General features: G+C 44.8%; 1 protein-coding gene across 1 annotated transcript in view; it reads right to left on the minus strand.

Moving 5' to 3' along the window:
• Positions 1-19,286, minus strand: part of smc3 (structural maintenance of chromosomes 3) — a 112,048-nt gene that overhangs the window by 15,368 nt on the left and 77,394 nt on the right. Inside the window, exons 21-24 of the mRNA XM_068053013.1 lie at positions 18,687-18,845; positions 17,936-18,043; positions 16,905-17,013; positions 4,853-5,100 (exon numbers count right to left, since the gene is read on the minus strand). Coding sequence (XP_067909114.1) covers positions 4,853-5,100; positions 16,905-17,013; positions 17,936-18,043; positions 18,687-18,845 — 624 coding nt within the window. The remainder of the gene's footprint in view (positions 1-4,852; positions 5,101-16,904; positions 17,014-17,935; positions 18,044-18,686; positions 18,846-19,286) is intronic.

Below are 19,286 nucleotides of genomic sequence, written 5' to 3' on the forward strand. Positions count from 1 at the left end.
AGCACGCAGTGCTGATGACATCAGGAAAACTTGCCAAGTAAATGTACAAGGGAACCAAGTTAACATGAGCAGAGATGCAGGGCTGGATTTTACATCGGGCGGACGGGAGCTGGCCACTGACGTAAATGTCGGTGGCGAACCTGCTTCTGCCCGGCCCGGGGATCAGTCCCGCATTTTACGGGTCCCGGGCTTTAATTGTCCCGAGGCAAGAAGTCCCGCCTCAATGAGCTGCTGGTCAATTGTCAGGCTGGCAGCTTAGTCCCAGCAGCACCACCAGGAGTGGTGGCTACTGCTGGGATTGCAGCCCAGCCGAGGACATGGAGCCAGGACTACAGGTAAGTTAGGGTTGCCTCGCCGGGGTGATCGGTCATACCCCGGCGAGGCAAGGAGAAGGGGGGTGTCCTTCAAACGGGCACCCTGTGCCCATTTGTCAGGGCCCACCCCCGAGGCGCTGAGAGGTCACCAGCTTTCACTGGGCGGCCTTTCATGTCTCCCAGACGTCCGCTTGCCACGGGTAAAATCGCGTGAAGGTGGGCGAAGGCTCTTAAGTGGCCGTTAAGTGCCCACTTAAGGGCTTTGATTGGCCTGGGGCGGGCAGCCCATTTCTCACCCCGTCCCCGGCCCAAGTAAAGTGGGGCAGAGGCAGCAGTGGGTTGGGAAGGCCTCCTGCTCAATTGTACGCCACCCCCACCACCCACCTCATCCGGCTTGCTAGGGTGGCGTAAAATTCCGGCCGCAGTCATTACTTACTTCAGCAATAAGGTCATTTCAATTAGACCGTAACTCAACTTCCTCATTGTCTGGCTCAGCAACTTCTCCAAACTTGCTTCTCTCAATGAGAGCCCACATTGCAAAAAGAAATTAAGATAGTGCAGGAAAAATAAGATTTAATCTACATACGTCACTTTGCTTCAAAGTTATTCACTGTGAAGTTCTCTGGGATGTTTGAGTGACACAGTACAGCACTACATATATGCAAATCTTTATACAACATCAAGTTAAATTGCAAGTCTTTGCTACCTTTTTTTTTTACATTGAAAAATAATATAGAAAGGCGGCAGAGGCCTACTCACTCAATCAGTGCAAGTCTAGCATTTAGTGCAGAAAAAGCATTTAATATTGCAGTTAGAAAATGGCACAGTTCAGCTAGGAACATACCTGGCAACACAAGTACCAGCTGCATTATGGTGTGCTTTGTCTTCAGCACCAGGAAGGCAGAACTGACAGGATTTCTAGCCGACCTCATGCCACCACCCACCAGCTCTCCTCTCATCAGCAAGGAAACCCCACCTCCATCAGAATTGATGTTTGCAAAAAAGTTGGTGGGGGTGTGGAGACACAATGGGACAAAATCCTGTCCTAAATTACAGTCTCGCAGCCTCCAATCCTGCCTACCCAACACCACTGCAGCGTCCTAACAGGAATGTCAAGGCCAGTGAATCTCCCTCTTTGACTGATCCAACAACAGGACAATTGAAACATAATATTTCACACTGCAATATTCTATCTGACAGCTCAGGGAATGATTCAAATCACACTTACACCCTATAGAATAGTCATTGTTAAGAAACTGCAGTTTTCACCACGTAACACAGTATGAACAGTTCTGGTCTCCACATTATAAAAAGGATATAGACACACTGTAGAAGGTGCAAGGAAGATTTACTAGAATTACATCTGAACTGAGAGGTTATGCTGATCATGAAAGATTTAACAGGCTGGGGCTTTTTTCACTAGAAAAGAGAAGTGTGAGGGACAACCTGACAGAGGTCTTTAATATTATGAAAAGGTTTGACAAAGATGATGTTTCCACCTGCAGGGGAGACCAGAACTAGCTGGCACCCTTCCATCTACGAAAGATGATGGACATGCAGCAAACAATTCATTTAGGTGGGGTGTCTTCTCTCACTGCGCTTTTGTTAATGGCTGTGAAGGCCAATCCTTGAGAGGCAGGTCCTGCCACAAGTGCTGCATGTGAAGTGATGCTGTAAGTTGTTTTTGATGTTTCTGCCTGTTGCCGAGCTGCTGTAGCAACTGGTCATCGTGGTAGTGCACACCAGTCCACAGGATGTGTCGCCATTTCCCTCTTTCGCCAGCTAGTGACTCCCAAGTGCAATAGTAGACATTAAGGGCCTTCATGTCATGCTTGCAAGAATCCTTGAAGCGGAGCTTTGGGCACCCCACTGGTCATCTGGACCCAGCTACCTCACCATACAGAAGGTCCTTGGGTATGCGATCGTCTTCCATCCTGCGGACATGTCCGATCCACCAAAGCCGCCTCTGATTAGTGCCAACACACTTGGGAGCTCTGCCTTTGATAGGACTGCCATTTATGATTTTGTCCTGCCAGGATATACCCATAATGCGCCAGAAATCCTGTCAGTTCTGCCTTCCTGGTGCTGACCGTCTTCCATCCTGCAGACAGTAAAGATGGAAATGATTGAACTTCTTTTCCTGGTAGCTGTACGTCGCTCATGTTTCACAGCTACACAGCAAGGTGCTGAGAACACAGGCGTCATAAACTATCAGCTTGGTCCTAAGGGTCAGCTTGGTGTTATCCCATGCACGTTTTGCAAGTCAGCCAAAGGTGGTAGCTGCTTCCCCATGTGCGTATTGAGCTCTGCATCAAAGGACAGATTGTCTGTCACTGTGAACCCAAGGTAGCAAAATTTGCTAACCACTTCCAGTGAGGTTATTTAGTGAGATCGGGGCATAGATGCAACACCTTGTCCCATGACCACGGTTTTCTTGACGCTCAGTCAAGGAGAACAAGTTACAGGCATGAGAGAGACAGTCCACGAGTCTTCGAGGCTGAGTTTTCATGTGAGCGACTAGCACAGCATCATCAGCGCAGAGGAGTTCTCTGATCAGGACGTGATGTGTTTTTGTCTTTGCTTTCAGCCTTGATAGATTGTAGAGCTTGCCATCAGACCTTGTGCGCAAGTAGACTGCTTCCATATCCGCAGGGAAGGCGAAGGTCAGAAGCATGGAGAAGATGATGACAAACAGAATGGGGGCTTGGACACGACCTGTTTCACTCCATTCTTCACTCTGAAACTGCTGGAAGTAGAGCCATCAAACTGGACAGTGCAGTGCACATCATCATTGAAGGAACGGATGAGACTGAGGAGCTTTGGTGGACAGCCAATTATTTTCCAAAATCTTGCTCTGCTGACTGTGTCAAACGCCTTCGTGAGATCTACAAAAGTAAGGTAAAGGGGTATACTCTGTTCCCTACACTTCGCTTGTAGCTGGCGTATTGGAGACGTATCCACAGTAAACCTGCTGGCACGGAAACTGCACTCCACTTCTGGGTACACTTGGCCTGCAATATTACGACCAGAACTAGGGCTCATAAATATAAGACAGATACTAGTGAATGCAATAGGGATCTCTTTACCCAGAGAGCTGTTACAATGTGGAACTTGCTACCATAGGAAGTAGTTGAGGTGAATAGGATAGATTATCGAATGGCTACAGCATAAAAAGGTGCCCATTTTGCCCATCACACCTATGCTGCCTCTCTGCAAGAGCAATATAGCTAGTATCGCTCCCCTGCCTTTTCCCTACAACCCTCCAAATTTTTTTTTTCTTCAGCTGCTTATCCAATTCAAAGATACATTCAAAGGAAAGCTAGATAAGCATGAGGGAGAAAGGGATAGGAGATCCTGATGAGGTTAGATGAAAAAAGTTGAAAGGAGGCATGTGCGGAGCAATTACACCAGAACAGACTTGCTGTGCCGAATGGCCTGTTTCTGTGCTGCAAATGAGAAATGACTTAACACATATTATCTACAGCCTGAGTCAGCCTGTAGAGCGTGCTCATGACTTTCTGCCTAGCTTTGAGCAAATGACTCTTTTTCCCCCCCAAAACTTCCAATTTATACAATATAGTGAATCTTTTGCCTCAGAATACTATAAAGTTACAAATGGTCACAGCTTTAACTCATATATGCCGACTCAATCGGCAGCCACTGACAAGAGGTGGCTGCTGATGAGGCTGCAGGAAGAGGGTGTCTCCATGTTGAGTCCCCCTTGAAGGCCTGGTAAGTTATTTTTAATTTAATATGTTGGGGCAAGGCAGGCATGCCCCAGAGATCAGAGTGGTGAACCCTTCAGTAGCAGCACCCATTGCTGACAGGGGGCTCTCCGGGGGCCATTAAGCAGCCATTAAGGAAGGCACCACCCTCCACTGACTAAGCCGTCAGGGTTTACCTGGCAATCTCTCCACCCCAACGCTGGTAAAATTCCTTAATTGGCTTGTTAATTTGTTTAAATGGCTGCCTGCCTCCAGTCCCACTGTTCAGAATATCCCGTGGCAGTGGGAAGACGTTGAGCTCCCCTCCCTACACCTTCGCTGCCATTCTATGAGGCCTCCCAGCCCATCTCTGGGAGGCTGGTTAATCCAGCGCTTTGACTCTACCCATTCAGCTACCCAATGGGCTTCCATTTCATAAGACTAACATTACAGCAGGTGATGTTCAATATAACAGAGCACAAAACTACAATATGACATAAGCCTATATACAGTCTTATTTTCAAAGAGGACTTAGGAACCCACTTTTATCAAATTCAGCAACTTTCCTAATTCCATAGCAATATATGCTTCATTCAGTCCCAACCATATTTCCATGTCAAAGCAGAAGGAAAGCTACAACATAATGGAATCATGCAGCAAAATGAAAAAGGTGCAATTTTCTTGATATTTTTAAAGACTGATGCAACTATATTTTCACATTTTCTTTGATGCAATTTTACCTTAAAAATCTCAAAACATATGAAAAAACATGCTTAAGCTCGCCATGATTTTGTTCTTTTGTTTTAAATGTACTTAATTATCCATGTACATTACCTGTTTGAGGCTCAGTGTTTGGTATTTTTCAAAAGCCTCTTGTGGCAATGAGCCCAATTCTCTGATTTTCTTCATGCATTCCTCTTTTTTCTTAAGCAGCATACCCTGCCGGTTTGTCATCTTCTCTAGCTCCTTGGTGTCATGGTTGATGGCTTCCATGTGATCTTTCTCCATGGTTTTCCAGCGGTCCATGCTTTTCTGCCGATCTTTGGTTTCTGCTTCTATTTTGTCTATCAAACTGTCCAGTTCTGTAACATACATGTTACTTTAGCAGATTATTTTTTTGGAAGATGAAAAAAAAGGCAACTGGACACTGCTTATCTTAAGTGAAACTTTCAAAAGTTCAATTATCCTAATGTAATGTATCTATGAATATTAATAATGAAATTACCAGCTGTTAATGGTTCACATCTAACAACTAATCTTATATTTAGACAATGAAATATCATGGCCTGTACCTCACAGAATAAGAACACCATTTGTGACAGTTACAAAATACTTACTATATAACTGCACTCGAGTTCATTCAACTGCACTCAAAAGAATTTGATCCCTAGTTTGTGTCAAGATAGATGATCTCAAGACAGGCTGGCAAAATTGTTCTGAGCCACATGAAATACAATCCGTACATAAGAAATAAGAAAGAGTAGGTTATACAGTCCCTAAGCCTGCTCCATTATTCAGTAAGATCACGACTAATCTTGAACCTCAACTCCACTTTCCTGCCTGATCTCCAATTCCCTCCATTCCCTTAGAATCCAAGAATCTATCGATCTCAGTCTTGAGCATCCACAGCACTCTGGGGTAGAGAATCCCAAAGATTCACAACCCTCTGAGTGAAGAAATTCAACTATCATAAATGGCTGACCCCCTTATCCTAGTTTTGGACTCTCCAGGCAGGGAAACAATCTCTCAGCTTCTTATATGTTTCAATGAGATTACCTCTCATTCTTCTAAACTCCAGATGGGATAAGTCTATTCTACTCAATCTCGCCTCATATGACAACCTCTCATCCCAGGAATCAACCTAGTTAACCTTTGTTGCACTCGCTATAAGGCAAGTATATGCTTCCTTAGGTATGGAGATCAAAACTGTGCAAAGTGCTCCAGTGTGCCCTCATCAAAATCCTGTACAATCACAGCAAAACTTGCTTGCTCTTGAACTCCAACCCCCTTGCAATAAAGGCCAAAATACAAATTGCCTTCCTAATTGTTTGATGTACCCGCATGTTAACTTTGTGTTTCATGTACAAGGACACCCAAATCCCTCTAACACCAACATTTAATAGTTACTCACCATTTAAAAAAATTGTTTTTCTATTCTTCCCACCAAATGAAATACTCCATCTGCCACTTTTTTATGCACTCACTTAACCTGTCTACCTATCCCTTTGCAGTCTCTTTGTGTCCTCCTCACAACTTACTTTCCCACCCAGCTTTGTATTGCCAGCAAACTTGGGATAACTTACACTTGGTCCCTTCATCTAAGTCATTAATATAGATCGTAAATAGCTGATGCCTCAGCACTGATCCTTGTAGCACTCCACTAGTTACAGCCTGCCAACCTGAAAATGGCCCGTTTAATCCTACTCTATTTTCTGTCCTTTAACCGATCCTCTATCCACACCAATGTATTACCCCAACCCCATGAGCCCTTATCTTGAGCCTTCTGTGCGGCACGTTCTCAAATGCCTTTTGAAAATCTGAATATACTACCATAAATGGTTCCCCTGTATCTATTCTGCTGTTTACATCCTCAAAAAACTCTTAAATCATCTTTGACAAAATCAGTTGTCAAACTGGCTTATAGTTCCCTGTTTTCTCTCTCCCTCCTTTCTTGAATAGTGGTGTTAGATTTGTTATATTCCAATCAAATGGGACCGTTCCAGAATCTAGAGAATTTTGGAAGATCACAATCAATGCACCTACTATTTTAGAATCCTAGGATATAGGCCATCAGGTCCAGGGGATTTGTCAGCTTTTGCTCCCATTAATTTCTCCAGTACTTTTTTTTTTACAAACATTCATTACTTTTAAGTTCCTCACTCTCATTAGATCCTTGGTTCTCCATTATTTGTTTTATTTGTGCCTTCAATTGTGAAGACAAATACAAAATATTTGTTTAAAGCCCTGCTCCTGATATTTATATAACCAACTTCTGCAGGTAATCAGGTGAAAGAAGGGCAGCACCTGGCTGTGATGCCCTAATGGTCAAATCACCAGTCAACACTCACTGTCTCGGATCAACACAAAGAATGGTTGCTTGGATGAGGTCGCCAATGAGAGTCAACACCAATGCTCAGTTTGGGTTCCGCCAGGGTCACTCAGCTCCTGACCTCACTACAGCCTTGGTCCAAACATGGACAAAAAAGCTCAACTCCAGAAGTGAAGTGAGGTGAGTGACTGCCCTTGACATCAAGGCAGCATTTGACAGAGTATGGCACCAATGTGCCCGAGCAAAACTGGAGTCAATGGGAATGAGGGGAAAAACTCTCCACTGTTTGGAGTCACACCGAGCACAAAGGAAGACAGTTGTGGTTGTTGGAAGTCAATCATCTCAGTCCCAGGACATCACTGCAGGAGTTCCTCAGAAGAGTGTCTTAGGCTCAACCATCTTCAGTTGTTTCATCAATGACCTTCCGTCTATCTTAAGGTCAGAAGTGGGGATGTTTGCTGATGATTGCACAATGTTCAGCACAATTCACGACTTTTCAGATACTGAAGCAGCCCGTGTCCATATGTAGCAAGAGCTGGACAACATTCAGGCTCGAGCTGATAAGTGGCAAGCAACATTTGCGCCACACAAGTGGCGGGCAATGACCATCTCAAACAAGAGAGAATCTAACCATCTCCTCTTGACATTCAATGGCATTACCATCGCTGAATCCCCCACTATCAACATCCTGGGAGTCACCAATGACCAGGAATTGAACTGGACCAGCCACATAAGTGCTGTGGCTACAAGGGCAGGTCACAGCCTATGAATTCTGCAGCATGTAACTCACCTCCTGACTCCCCAATGCATGTCCACCATCTACAAGGCACAAGTCAGGAGTGTGATGGAATATTCTCCACTTGTCGTGATGGGTGCAGCTCCAATAACACTCAAGAAGCTTGAGAGCATCCAGGCCAAAGCAGCCCGCTTGATTGGCACCCCACTCACCATCTTCAACATTCACTCCCTCCACCACCGACGAACAGTGGCAGCAGTGTGTACCATCTACAAGATACACTGCCACAACTCACCAAGGCTCCTTCGACAGCACCTTCCAAACCTGCGATCTCTACCAGCTAGAAGGACAAGTGCAGCAGATACATGGGAACACCACCACCTGCAAGTTTCACTCCAAGGCACACACCATCCTGATTTGGAACTATATTGCTGTTCCTTCACTGTTGCTGGGTTAAAATCCTGGAACTCCCTCCTTAACAGCACTGTTGGTGTGCCTACACCCCAAGGACTGCAGCAGTTCAAGAAGACAGCTCACCCACCACCTTCTCAATGGCAATTAGGGATGGGTAATAAATGCTGGCATAGCCAGCGCCAACCACATCCCCCAACGATTAAAAAAAACCCATGCACTTCTACCTCAGCATAAGACAGCACCTTCAGAGAATGAAAAAAATTGGAACAGGAAAACTATTTACACCAATTCAGCTGCTAGTTAGACGAAGGATCATTTTAAGGACTTGTTAAACAAAAAAAAAATGCCATCAGCTTATGACCATGCTCCTAATCTGTAGCTTAAAAGAAGGAGAATCTTCTTTGGACTGGTCTTTACAGACAGCAAGAATTAAATAGTTTTTAGATGAGCTGATCATTTATAATAACTTGGAATTACCACTTTCACTGTTTCGGCAAACAATCAGTAGTGATTAGAAAACCTTGATTAAGAAAATGTTTTCTGTACCAAAGAAAGTTTTGAATTGCTGTATACAGTATTTTTATTTTTATATATATATATATATATATCTACTGAGCCAATCAGTATTACATTACAAACAAATAATTTCTTGTCATGTGTGAACTGTGCAAATCTCTTATATGCAGCATAATTAATCTTCAATTAATAGCTTAGAAGCAATTTTACAGTGAGCAAACACATTGATCATGATACAGCATAGAGCAGGGCGGCGCAGTGGTTAGCACCGCAGCCTCACAGCTCCAGCAACCCGGGTTCAATTCTGGGTACTGCCTGTGTGGAGTTTGCAAGTTCTCCCTGTGTCTGCGTAGGTTTTCTCCAGGTGCTCCGGTTTCCTCCCACAAGCCAAAAGACTTGCAGGTTGGTAGGTAAATTGGCCATTACAAATTGTCCCTAGTATAGGTAGGTGGTAGGGAAATATAAGGACAGGTGGGGGGGATGTGGTAGGAATATGGGATTAGTGTAGGATTAGTATAAATGGGTGGTTGATGGTCGGCACAGACTCGGTGGGCCGAAGGGCCTGTTTCAGTGCTGTATCTCTAAACTAAACACATGGCCCCCCCAAAGGTTTCCATCCAGCCCGCGGAGTTTAAAAAAAAATTCATTCATGGGATGTGGGCGTCGCTGGCCAGGCCAGCATTTATTGCCCATCCCTAATTGCCCTTGAGAAGGTGGTGGTGAGCTGCCTTCTGGAACCGTTGCAGTCTATGTGGGGTAGGTACACCCACAGTGCTGTTAGGAAGGGAGTTCCAGGATTTTGACCCAGCGACAGTGAAGGAACGGCAATATAGTTCCAAGTCAGGATGGTGTGTGACTTGGCAGGGAACTCGGCAGGTGGTGGTGTTCCCATGCATTTGCTGCCCTTATCCTTCTAGTTGGTAGAGGTCGCGGGTTCGGAAGGTGCTGTCTAAGGAGCCTTGGTGTATTGCTGCAGCGCTTCTTGCAGATGGTACATACTGCTGCCACTGTGTGTCAGTGGTGGAGGGAATGCATGTTTGTAGATGGGGTGCCAATCAAGCGGGCTGCTTTGTCCTGGATGGTGTCGAGCTCCTTGAGTGCTGTTAGAGCTGCACCCATCCAGGCAAGTGGACAGCATTCCATCACACTCCTGACTTGTGCCTTGTGGACAGGCTTTGGGGAGTCAGGAGGTGAGTTACTCACCACAGTATTCCTAGCCTCTGACCTGCTCTTGTAGCCACAGTATTTATACGGCTACTCCAGTTCAGTTTCTAGTCAATGGTAGGCCCGAGGATGTTGATTGTGGGGGATTCAGCGATGGTAATGCCATTGAATGTCAAGGGGAGATGGTTAGATTCTCTCTTGTTAGAGATGGTCATTGCCTGGCACTTGTGTGGCACGAATGTTACTTGCCACTTATCAGCCCAAGCCTGGATATTGTCCAGGTCTTGCTGCATTTCTACATGGACTGCTTCAGTATCAGAGGAGTCAAGAATAATGCTGAACATTGTGCAATCATCAGTGAACATCCCCACTTCTGACCTCATGATTGAAGGAAGGTCATTGATGAAGCAGCTGAAGATGGTTGGACCTAGGACACTATCCTGAGGAACTCCTGCACTGATGTCCTGGAGCTAAGATGATTGACCTCCAACAACCACAACCATCTTCCTTTGCGCGAGGTATGACTCCAGCCAACAGAGGGTTTTCCCCCTGATTCCGATTGACCTCAGTTTTGCTAGGGCTCCTTAATGCCATACTCAGTCAAATGCTACCTTGATGTCAAGGTCAGTCACTCTCACCTCACTTCTTGAGTTCAGCTCTTTTGTCCATGTTTGAACCAAGGCTGGAATGAGGTTAGGAGCTGAGTGGCCCTGGTGGAACCCAAATTGAGCATTACTGAGCAGGTTATTGCTAAGCAAGTGCTGCTTGATGGCACTATTGATGACACCTTCCATCACTTTACTGATGATTGAGATTCGGCTGATGGGGCGGTAATTGGCCGGGTTGGACTTGTCCTGCTTTTTGTGTACAGGACATACTTGCGCAATTTTCTACATTGCAGGGTAGATGCCAGTGTAGATGTATTTGAACAGCTTGGCTAGGGGCACGGCAAGTTCTGGAGCACAGGTCTTCAGTACTATTGCAGGAATATTGTCAGGGCCCATAGCCTTTGCAGTATCCAGTGCCTTCAGTCGTTTCTTGATATCACGCAGAGTGAATCGAATTGGTTGAAGTCTGGCATCTGTGATACTGGGGATTTCAGGAGGAGGCCAACATGGATAATCAACTTGGCACTTCTGGCTGAAGATTGTGGCAAATGCTTCAGTCTTATCTTTTGCACATGTGCTGGGCTCCCCCTCATTGAGGATGGGGATATTTGTGGATCCAGCTCCTCCAGTTAGTTGTTTAATTGTCCACCACCATTCACGGCTGGATGTGGCAGGACTGCAGAGCTTAGATCTGATCCGTTGGTTATGGGATCGCTTAGCTCTGTCTATCACATGCTGCTTACGCAGTTTGGCACGCAGATAGTCCTGTGATGTAGCTTCACCAGGTTGACACCTCATTTTGAGGTATGAACATAGAACATAGAACAGTACAGCACAGTACAGGCCCTTCGGCCCACAATGTTGTGCCGAACATTTAACCTACTCTAAGATCAAACGACCTACATACCCTTCTTTCTACTATCATCCATGTACCTATCCAAGAGTCGCTTAAATGTCCCTAATGTATCTGCTTCTACTACCACCGCTGGCAGTGCATCCCACGCACCCACCACTCTCTGTGTAAAGAACCTACCTCTGACATCTCCCCGAAACCTTCCTCCAATCACCTTAAAATTATGCCCCCTGGTGATTGCCCTTTCCACCCTGGGAAAAAGTCTCTGGCTATCCACTCTTTTTACGCCTCTCATCATCTTGTACCCCTCTATCAAGTCACCTCTCATCCTTCTTCGCTCCAATGAGAAAAGCCCTAGCTCCCTCAACCTTTCTTCGTAAGACATCCCCTCCAGTCCAGGCAGCATCCTGGTAAATCCCCTCTGCACCCTCTCTAAAGCTTCCACATCCTTCCTATAATGAGGCGACCAGAACTGAACACAATATTCCAAGTGTGGTCTAACCAGGGCTTTATAGAGCTGCAGCATAACCTCGCAGCTCTTAAGCTCAATCCCCGTTAATGAAAGCCAACACACCATACGCCTTCTTAACAACCCTATCAACTTGGGTGGCAACTTTAAGCGATCTATGGACATGGACCCCAAGATCCCTCTGTTCCTCCACACTACCAAAGAATCCTGTCTTTAAGCCTGTATTCTGCATTCAAATTCAACTTTCCAAAATGAATCACTTCACACTTTTCCAGGTTGAACTCCATCTGCCACTTCTCAGCCCAGCTCTGCATCCTGTCAATGTCCCGTTGCAACCTACAACAGCCTTCCACACTATCCACAGCTCCAGCAATCTTCGTGTCATCGGCAAACTTGCTAACCCGGCCTTCCACTTCCTCATCCAAGTCATTTATAAAAATCACAAAGAGCAGAGGTCCCAGAACAGATCCCTGCGGAACACCACTGGTCACCGAGCTCCATGCTGAATACTTTCCATCTACTACCACCCTCTGTCTTCTATGGGCCAGCCAATTTTGTATCCAGACAGCCAACTTTCCCTGTATCCCATGCCTCCTTACTTTCTGAATGAGCCTACCATGGGGAACCTTATCAAACGCCTTGCTAAAATCCATATACACCACATCCACTGCTCTTCCTTCATCAATGTGTTTTGTCACATCTTCAAAGAATTCAATAAGGCTTGTGAGGTATGACCTGCCCCTCACAAAGCTATGCTGACTGTCTCTAATCAAACCATGCTTTTCCAAATAATCATAAATCCTGTCTTTCAAAATCCTCTCCAATAATTTGCCCACTACCGACTTAAGACTGACTGGTCTATAATTCCCAGGGTTATCCCTATTCCCTTTCTTGAACAAGGGAATAACATTTGCCACCCTCCAATCATCTGGTACTACTCCAGTGGACAGTGAGGGCGCAAAGATCATCGCCAAAGGCGCAGCAATCTCTTTCCTCGCTTCCCGTAATATCCTTGGGTATATCCCGTCTGGCCCCGGGGACTTATCTGTCCTCATATCATTCAAAATTTCCAGCACATCCTTCCTCTTAACATCAACCTGTTCGAGCATATCAGCCTGTTTCACGCTGTCCTCACAAACGACCAGGTCCCTCTCACTAGTGAATACTGAAGCAAAGTATTCATTTAGGACCTCCCCTTCCTCCTCCGACTCCAGGCACAAGTTCCCTCCACTATCCCTGATCGGCCCTACCCTCACTCTGGCCATCCTCTTGTTCCTCACATAAGTGTAGAATGCCTTGGGATTTTCCTTAATCCTACCCGCCAAGACTTTTTCATGCCCCCTTCTAGCTCTCCTAAATCCATTTTTCAGTTCATTCCTGGCTACCTTGTAACCCTCTAGAGCCCTGTCTGATCCTTGCTTCCTCAACCTTAAGTAAGCTTCCTTCTTCCTCTTGACTAGCTGTTCCACATCTCTTGTCATCCAAGGTTCCTTCACCCTACCATCCCTTCCTTGTCTCATCGGGACAAACCTATCCAGCAGTCGCAGCAAGTGCTCCCTAAACAACCTCCACATTACTGTCGTGCATTTCCCTGAGAACATCTGTTCCCAATTTATGCTCCCCAGTTCCTGCCTAATAGCATTGTAATTCCCCCTCCCCCAATTAAATATTTTCCCATCCCGCCTGCTCCTGTCCCGCTCCATGACTATAGTAAAGGTCAGGGAGTTGTCATCACTATCACCGAAATGCTCTTCCACCGAGAGATCTGCCACCTGGCCTGGTTCGTTGCCAAGCACCAAGTCCAACATAGCCTCCCCTCTCGTCGGCCTATCTACATATTGAGTCAGGAAACCTTCCTGGACACACCTGACAAAAACTGCTCCATCCAAACTATTTGCACTAAGGAGGTTCCAATCAATATTCGGGAAGTTGAAGTCACCCATGACAACAACCCCGGAACATCCAACATCCATTCCTGCCCCTGTGATATCCAAGTCTCCGTAATGGCCACAACATCGTAGCTCCAAGTACTGATCCATGCTCTAAGTTCATCACCCTTATTCCTGACACTTCTTGCATTAAAATAGACACACTTCAACCCATCATACTGGCTGCAACTTTGCCCTGTCAACTGTCTAACCTTCCTCACAGACTCTCTGCACTCTGTATCTGCTTGTTCAACAGCTACCCCATCCACTGATCCGTAGCTCCGGTTCCCATCCCCCTGCCAAACTAGTTTAAACCCTCCCGAAGAGCTCTAGCAAACCTCCCGCCCAGGATATTGGTGCCCCTCCAGTTCAGATGCAACCCGTCCTTCTTGTACAGGTCCCACCTTCTCCAGAAGGTATCCCAATGATCCACATATCTGAAGCCCTCCCTCCTACACCAGCTCTGTAGCCACGTGTTCAGCTGCACTCGCTCCCTGTTTCTAGCCTCACTAGCACGTGGCACCAGTATTAATCCTGAGATTACAACTCTGCTCGTCCTGCCTTTAAGCTTCCAACCTAACTCCCTATATTCGCTTTTCAGGTCCTCATCCCTTTTCCTAGTTATGTCATTGGTACCGATGTGTACCACGACCTCTGGCTGCTCCCCCTCCCCCTTAGGAATCCTGTAGACTCGATCCGAGACATCCCTGACCCTGGCACCCGGGAGGCAACATACCATCCGGGAGTCTCGTTCGCGACCACAGAATTTCCTGTCTGTTCCTCTAACTATTGAATCTCCTAGCATTATCGCTCACTATGCCTGGTGCTGCTCCTGGACTCCTGCATTCTTCATTCGTTGGTTTCCTGGCTTGATGGTAATGGTAGAGGGGGGGATATGCCGGGCCATGAGGTTACAGATTGTGGTTGAGTACAATTCTGCTGCTGCAGATGGCCCACAGCGCCTCATGGATGCCCAGTTTTGCATTGCTAGATCTGTTTGAAATCTATCCCATTTAGCACAGTGGTAGTGCCACACAACACGAAGGAGGGTATCCTCAATGTGAAGGCGGGCATGGTCTCCACAACGACTGTGCGCTGGTCACTCCTACCAATACTGTCATGGACAGATGCATCCGCGACAGGCAGATTGGTGAGGACGAGGTCAAGTATGATTTCCCGTCTTGTTGGTTCCCTCACCACCTGCCGCATACCCAGTCTAGCAGATATGTCCTTTAGGACTCGGCCAGCTCGGTCAGTAGTGGTGCTACCGAGCCACTCCTGGTGATGGACGTTGAAGTTCCCCCACCCAGAGTACATTTTGTGCCCTTGCCACCTTCAGTGCTTCCTGCAAGTGCTGTTCAAGGAGTACTGACTCATCAGCTGAGGGAGGGCAGTAGGTGGTCATCAGCAGGAGGTTTCCTTGGCCATGTTTGATCTGATGCCATGAGACTTCATGGGGTCCAGAGTCGATGTTGAGGACTCCCAGGGCAACTCCCTCCCTACTGTATACCACTGTGCCGCCACCTCTGCTGGATCTGTCCTGCCGGTGGGACAGGACATACCCGGGGATGGTGATGGCAGTGTCTGGGACATTGTCTGTCAGGCATGATTCCGTGAGTATGACTGTGTCAGGCTGTTGCTTGACTAGTCTGTGGGACAGCTCTCCCAACTTTGGCACAAGCCCCCAGATGTTAGTAAGGAGGACTTTGCAGGGTTGACAGGGCTGGGTTTGCCGTTGTCGTTTCCGGTACCTAGATCGATGCCGGGTGGTCCGTCCGGTTTCATTCCTTGATTTAGAAATGTATGTATTTGAGATGAAAAATTTCCCATTATCTTCTTTCAGACCAGCAGTTTTTTTTTTAAATCGCAAGTCAGCTTCACAGAGAGAAACAGAGATGGGGGAGTGGGATGGGGGCAGGGGGTGGGGGAGGATAGGGCCGGGGGGTGGGGCAGACACGCACAGGGCCAGGGGGGCAGACACGCACAGGGTGGGTGGGCAGAGGAGGAGGGGGCGGCACAACGAGAGGAGACAGCAGAGCGTCATTGCGAGAGAAAGTCAGAGAGAGTGGCTCCTGACAGATGAACATCTATCTGGAATACCCCACATCGCTACAAGTGGGCAGGCAAACATTGACTACTTGTACAAACAAGAAAATGCCAAGTATCTCACAATGTCCAATATCGCGATGAGAAAGTAAGTCAATAAATTAAACTTCTCATTTAAAGCTTCTTCATAAAAATGCACATTTGTTGTTGTTTTGATTAATAGCAATGCTTTTATCTCTCCGAAATTGTCTCAGTGGCCCCCTATGCAACACAAAAATTGTAATGTGGCCCCCTCACGCAAAAAGGTTGGACAACCCTGGTATAGAGTGATGGATCATAAATCCTTTAAAAGATTTTACTTGTACTTGTGTCTTTTGTACATATTTGGTAAAATGCATATTATAAAATAAATAACTATCAGTTCCTTGAATTGTTATTGAATTCGGGGGTGATGTCAGAAAGTACCTCTGCACAAAAATGTTAAAGCTAATCTGGAACCCTCTCCCCCAAAAAGCTGTTGACATTAAATTAATTGAAAATGTCAAAACTGATCCTCCTTAAGAGGTCCCCCAGTGTCCTTGCCAATATTTATCCCTCAACCAAAATCATTATAACAGTCATGACATAACAGTCATGATCATATTGAAGTTTGCAGGATCTTGCAGGGATTAAATAGGCTGTCGCGTTTTTTGTGTTGCACTTCCAAAGTACTTCATTGAATATAAAGTGTTTTGGGATGTTCTGAGGTTGTGAAAGGCGCTTATATAAATGAAAGTTCCTTCTTTCCTTAAAATCCACCACTTTGACCACCCCTCTTTTTCTTTGGCTCCAGTTTTTCTATGTTAAAAGCGCCATATAAATGCAATCAATAATTAGTAATCCCGCCTAGCCAGATTCTCACAAAATCCCTCAATGCTATCTTTAGCCCAGAAGTTTAATATTTCAGTTGGACCCCCTAAGAGCTAATCTACTGCACCATTCAACCCCATTTTGAAATGGCAATTTAAGGAACCCTCCTCAATTCCTGATAGGCACGAAGACCGCATTTTAGACAATGTATTAAAATAAAGGCAAAAAACCTAGGCAATTAAAATAGTTCTAACCTTCTGCACGTGCTGTGGTTTCTCTCACGCGCTTGTTTATGTTCTCTAGTTCAGAAGTTGTAGCCTTTAGAACGGTGTTGCCCTCAGTTTCTCTCAGGTCATTTAATTCCTAAGTAAAGAAAGTACACAATCGATTTAATTAAAGTGCAATCCCCTTTCTGTTTGATTTGTAACGGAAAGAAGCATTGCCAATTCTAATATGGTATGGTTGTTCATGGTACAAGAAAACAAAAGCAAAACCAGGATCAAACATTCCCAGGGAGGTATAATAAAACTTCCGCATCATAGGGTAAAACTCACCCCCAAAAATGAACTGTCAATCTAAATTGTTTTAGTGAAAATTTCTGATCCTCTTAAATGTGATTGCTAATTTGTGGTGAATTATGGAGCATTGTTTCATGGACTTGAGCTCATTAGGAACTGCCAAAAACATTTCACTTAGAACATTTACAACCATTAGCAAGAAGAGAATTTTATCACAATCTAAACTGGATCCAAACTAATGTCCTTGACCTAAAAGAACCATCCTCTAAATTCACTGTGTCGCCAAGTCACCATATCAGTTTGATATATGGTACATAAATTATGCTCATGGTGTTTTGACCTTTGATCTGTGTTAGTCATACCCAAACCTCAGATGCCAGGTTAATAGTGCAATGGCATGTCATGGTACTAACATTTATTCTATAAATGGCTTAATTCAAAAGCCACCAGTTTGCAACATAGAATAGACTGTGGATTAGATCTCCTCAGGAAGTCACATAACCATTATTTTAGATACAAAACGTCAAATGAGACTAAAAGCACTGAAACACTGGCATTTGACAGGGTTGAGGATAGAAATCAGATCAACTAACTGGTGCATGTTACTTTGGAGATTTGTCAAATTGATTAAAACTTACAAGAATGTTGTTAGACCTAATCCTTTCCAAAATCATGTAAAGTAATTATATTATATAATTTCAAAATCTGTGATACTTGTACAAATCTCTAACATTTATTGTAACCAATTAACCAAACAGTTGCTTTACCTGCTCAACCTGGTCCAAGCGCTTTCGTAAATTTTCACTGAGATAAGTTTCCAATCTGGTCATTATACCTTCCAACTTAATTCGTTCATTTAATAGCTGCCGGTTATCCTAAAAGGACAAACAATTTTTTTTTTAATAAACTGTTAATCTGGCCAAGACCAGATGGAAATAATGTTGACTCCAAATCCTTTATTTTTTCCAGCCTCTACCAACAGAGCTCTTTCAAGCTATCCTCCACAGGTATAAGATGCATAGAACCACCAGGCAGGATATCTTTTACAGATATGCATAATCTGACATTTATCCACATTAAAATCTCTCCGATCTTTAGCCATCAAGGCACTATATAAATTCACGTATTTTTAAACAAAAGAATCCCAGGTTTGTAAAGGAACATCTATTACTTCTGAACCATGTTGACTGGTCCCTATGATACCAGCACTGTTTGAATACTCATTTAAAAAATTTAGTAGAATGGCCTCAGGCCCACCATGGATGATAGCTTCTCTCTTAAACAAGCTTAAGTAATTACTTAAGGTGATTATTCCTTGGAAAAAAAAGTAATTATACTGACATGAATGTCTCAATGAGCAATTATCCCTCTCTGATAGTATTACCACTCTCCCTTTCAAACACACAGAAAATTCCCCTCAACCCCAATTTAAAGCAAAACTAAAATTAAGCTCAAATTCGTCAGCAGTCTGATAGTATCGGGATAAAAGGTGATTTTTTACATTTCCAAACATCATACCTGTTGGAGTTGTCGGATCTCATCATTGAGTGCATCAACTCTTTTTTGATCATCCAGGCTAAGCTGTGAGAGAAGATCTGTACCAAGCTCAGCTTTCAGGGACTCCCGTGTTGACTCCATAGCATGCAAGCTGGCCTCCAGACTCTGCAAACTCCGTTGCTTTATAAATAAAATGAAAAATTGACATTACACAGACATTACCTTGACATAACTATATCCATGTCTATATCCCTTTTAAATGTCGATTGACAGTTACAACTTTCAACAAATGGAACGATCATGTTGGCCAAGACTGCCATGAGTTATTTTCTTTTATCAAATGTGCATTTTGCCTCAAACAAATCCACTTTTTTGTCTACCATTAACTGAACTAAATATTTTGCGTTTCACAATGTTTTTGAAGATTAAAAAAATGAAAACACTTGGAATTTCTGTATCAGCATTTCAATCAAATCTCTCACAACTTGGAGGTTTTTCACATTACTAAATTGACACATACTCTACTGAAAAGATCACTTCACTACTGAGCCACAACCACCTACTAGATGCACTGCAACTCCTCGCCAAGGCCATTTCAACAGCACCTTCCAAATCTATGAC

This window comes from Heterodontus francisci, chromosome 20 (assembly GCF_036365525.1).
Source record: "Heterodontus francisci isolate sHetFra1 chromosome 20, sHetFra1.hap1, whole genome shotgun sequence".
NCBI lineage: Eukaryota > Metazoa > Chordata > Chondrichthyes > Heterodontiformes > Heterodontidae > Heterodontus > Heterodontus francisci.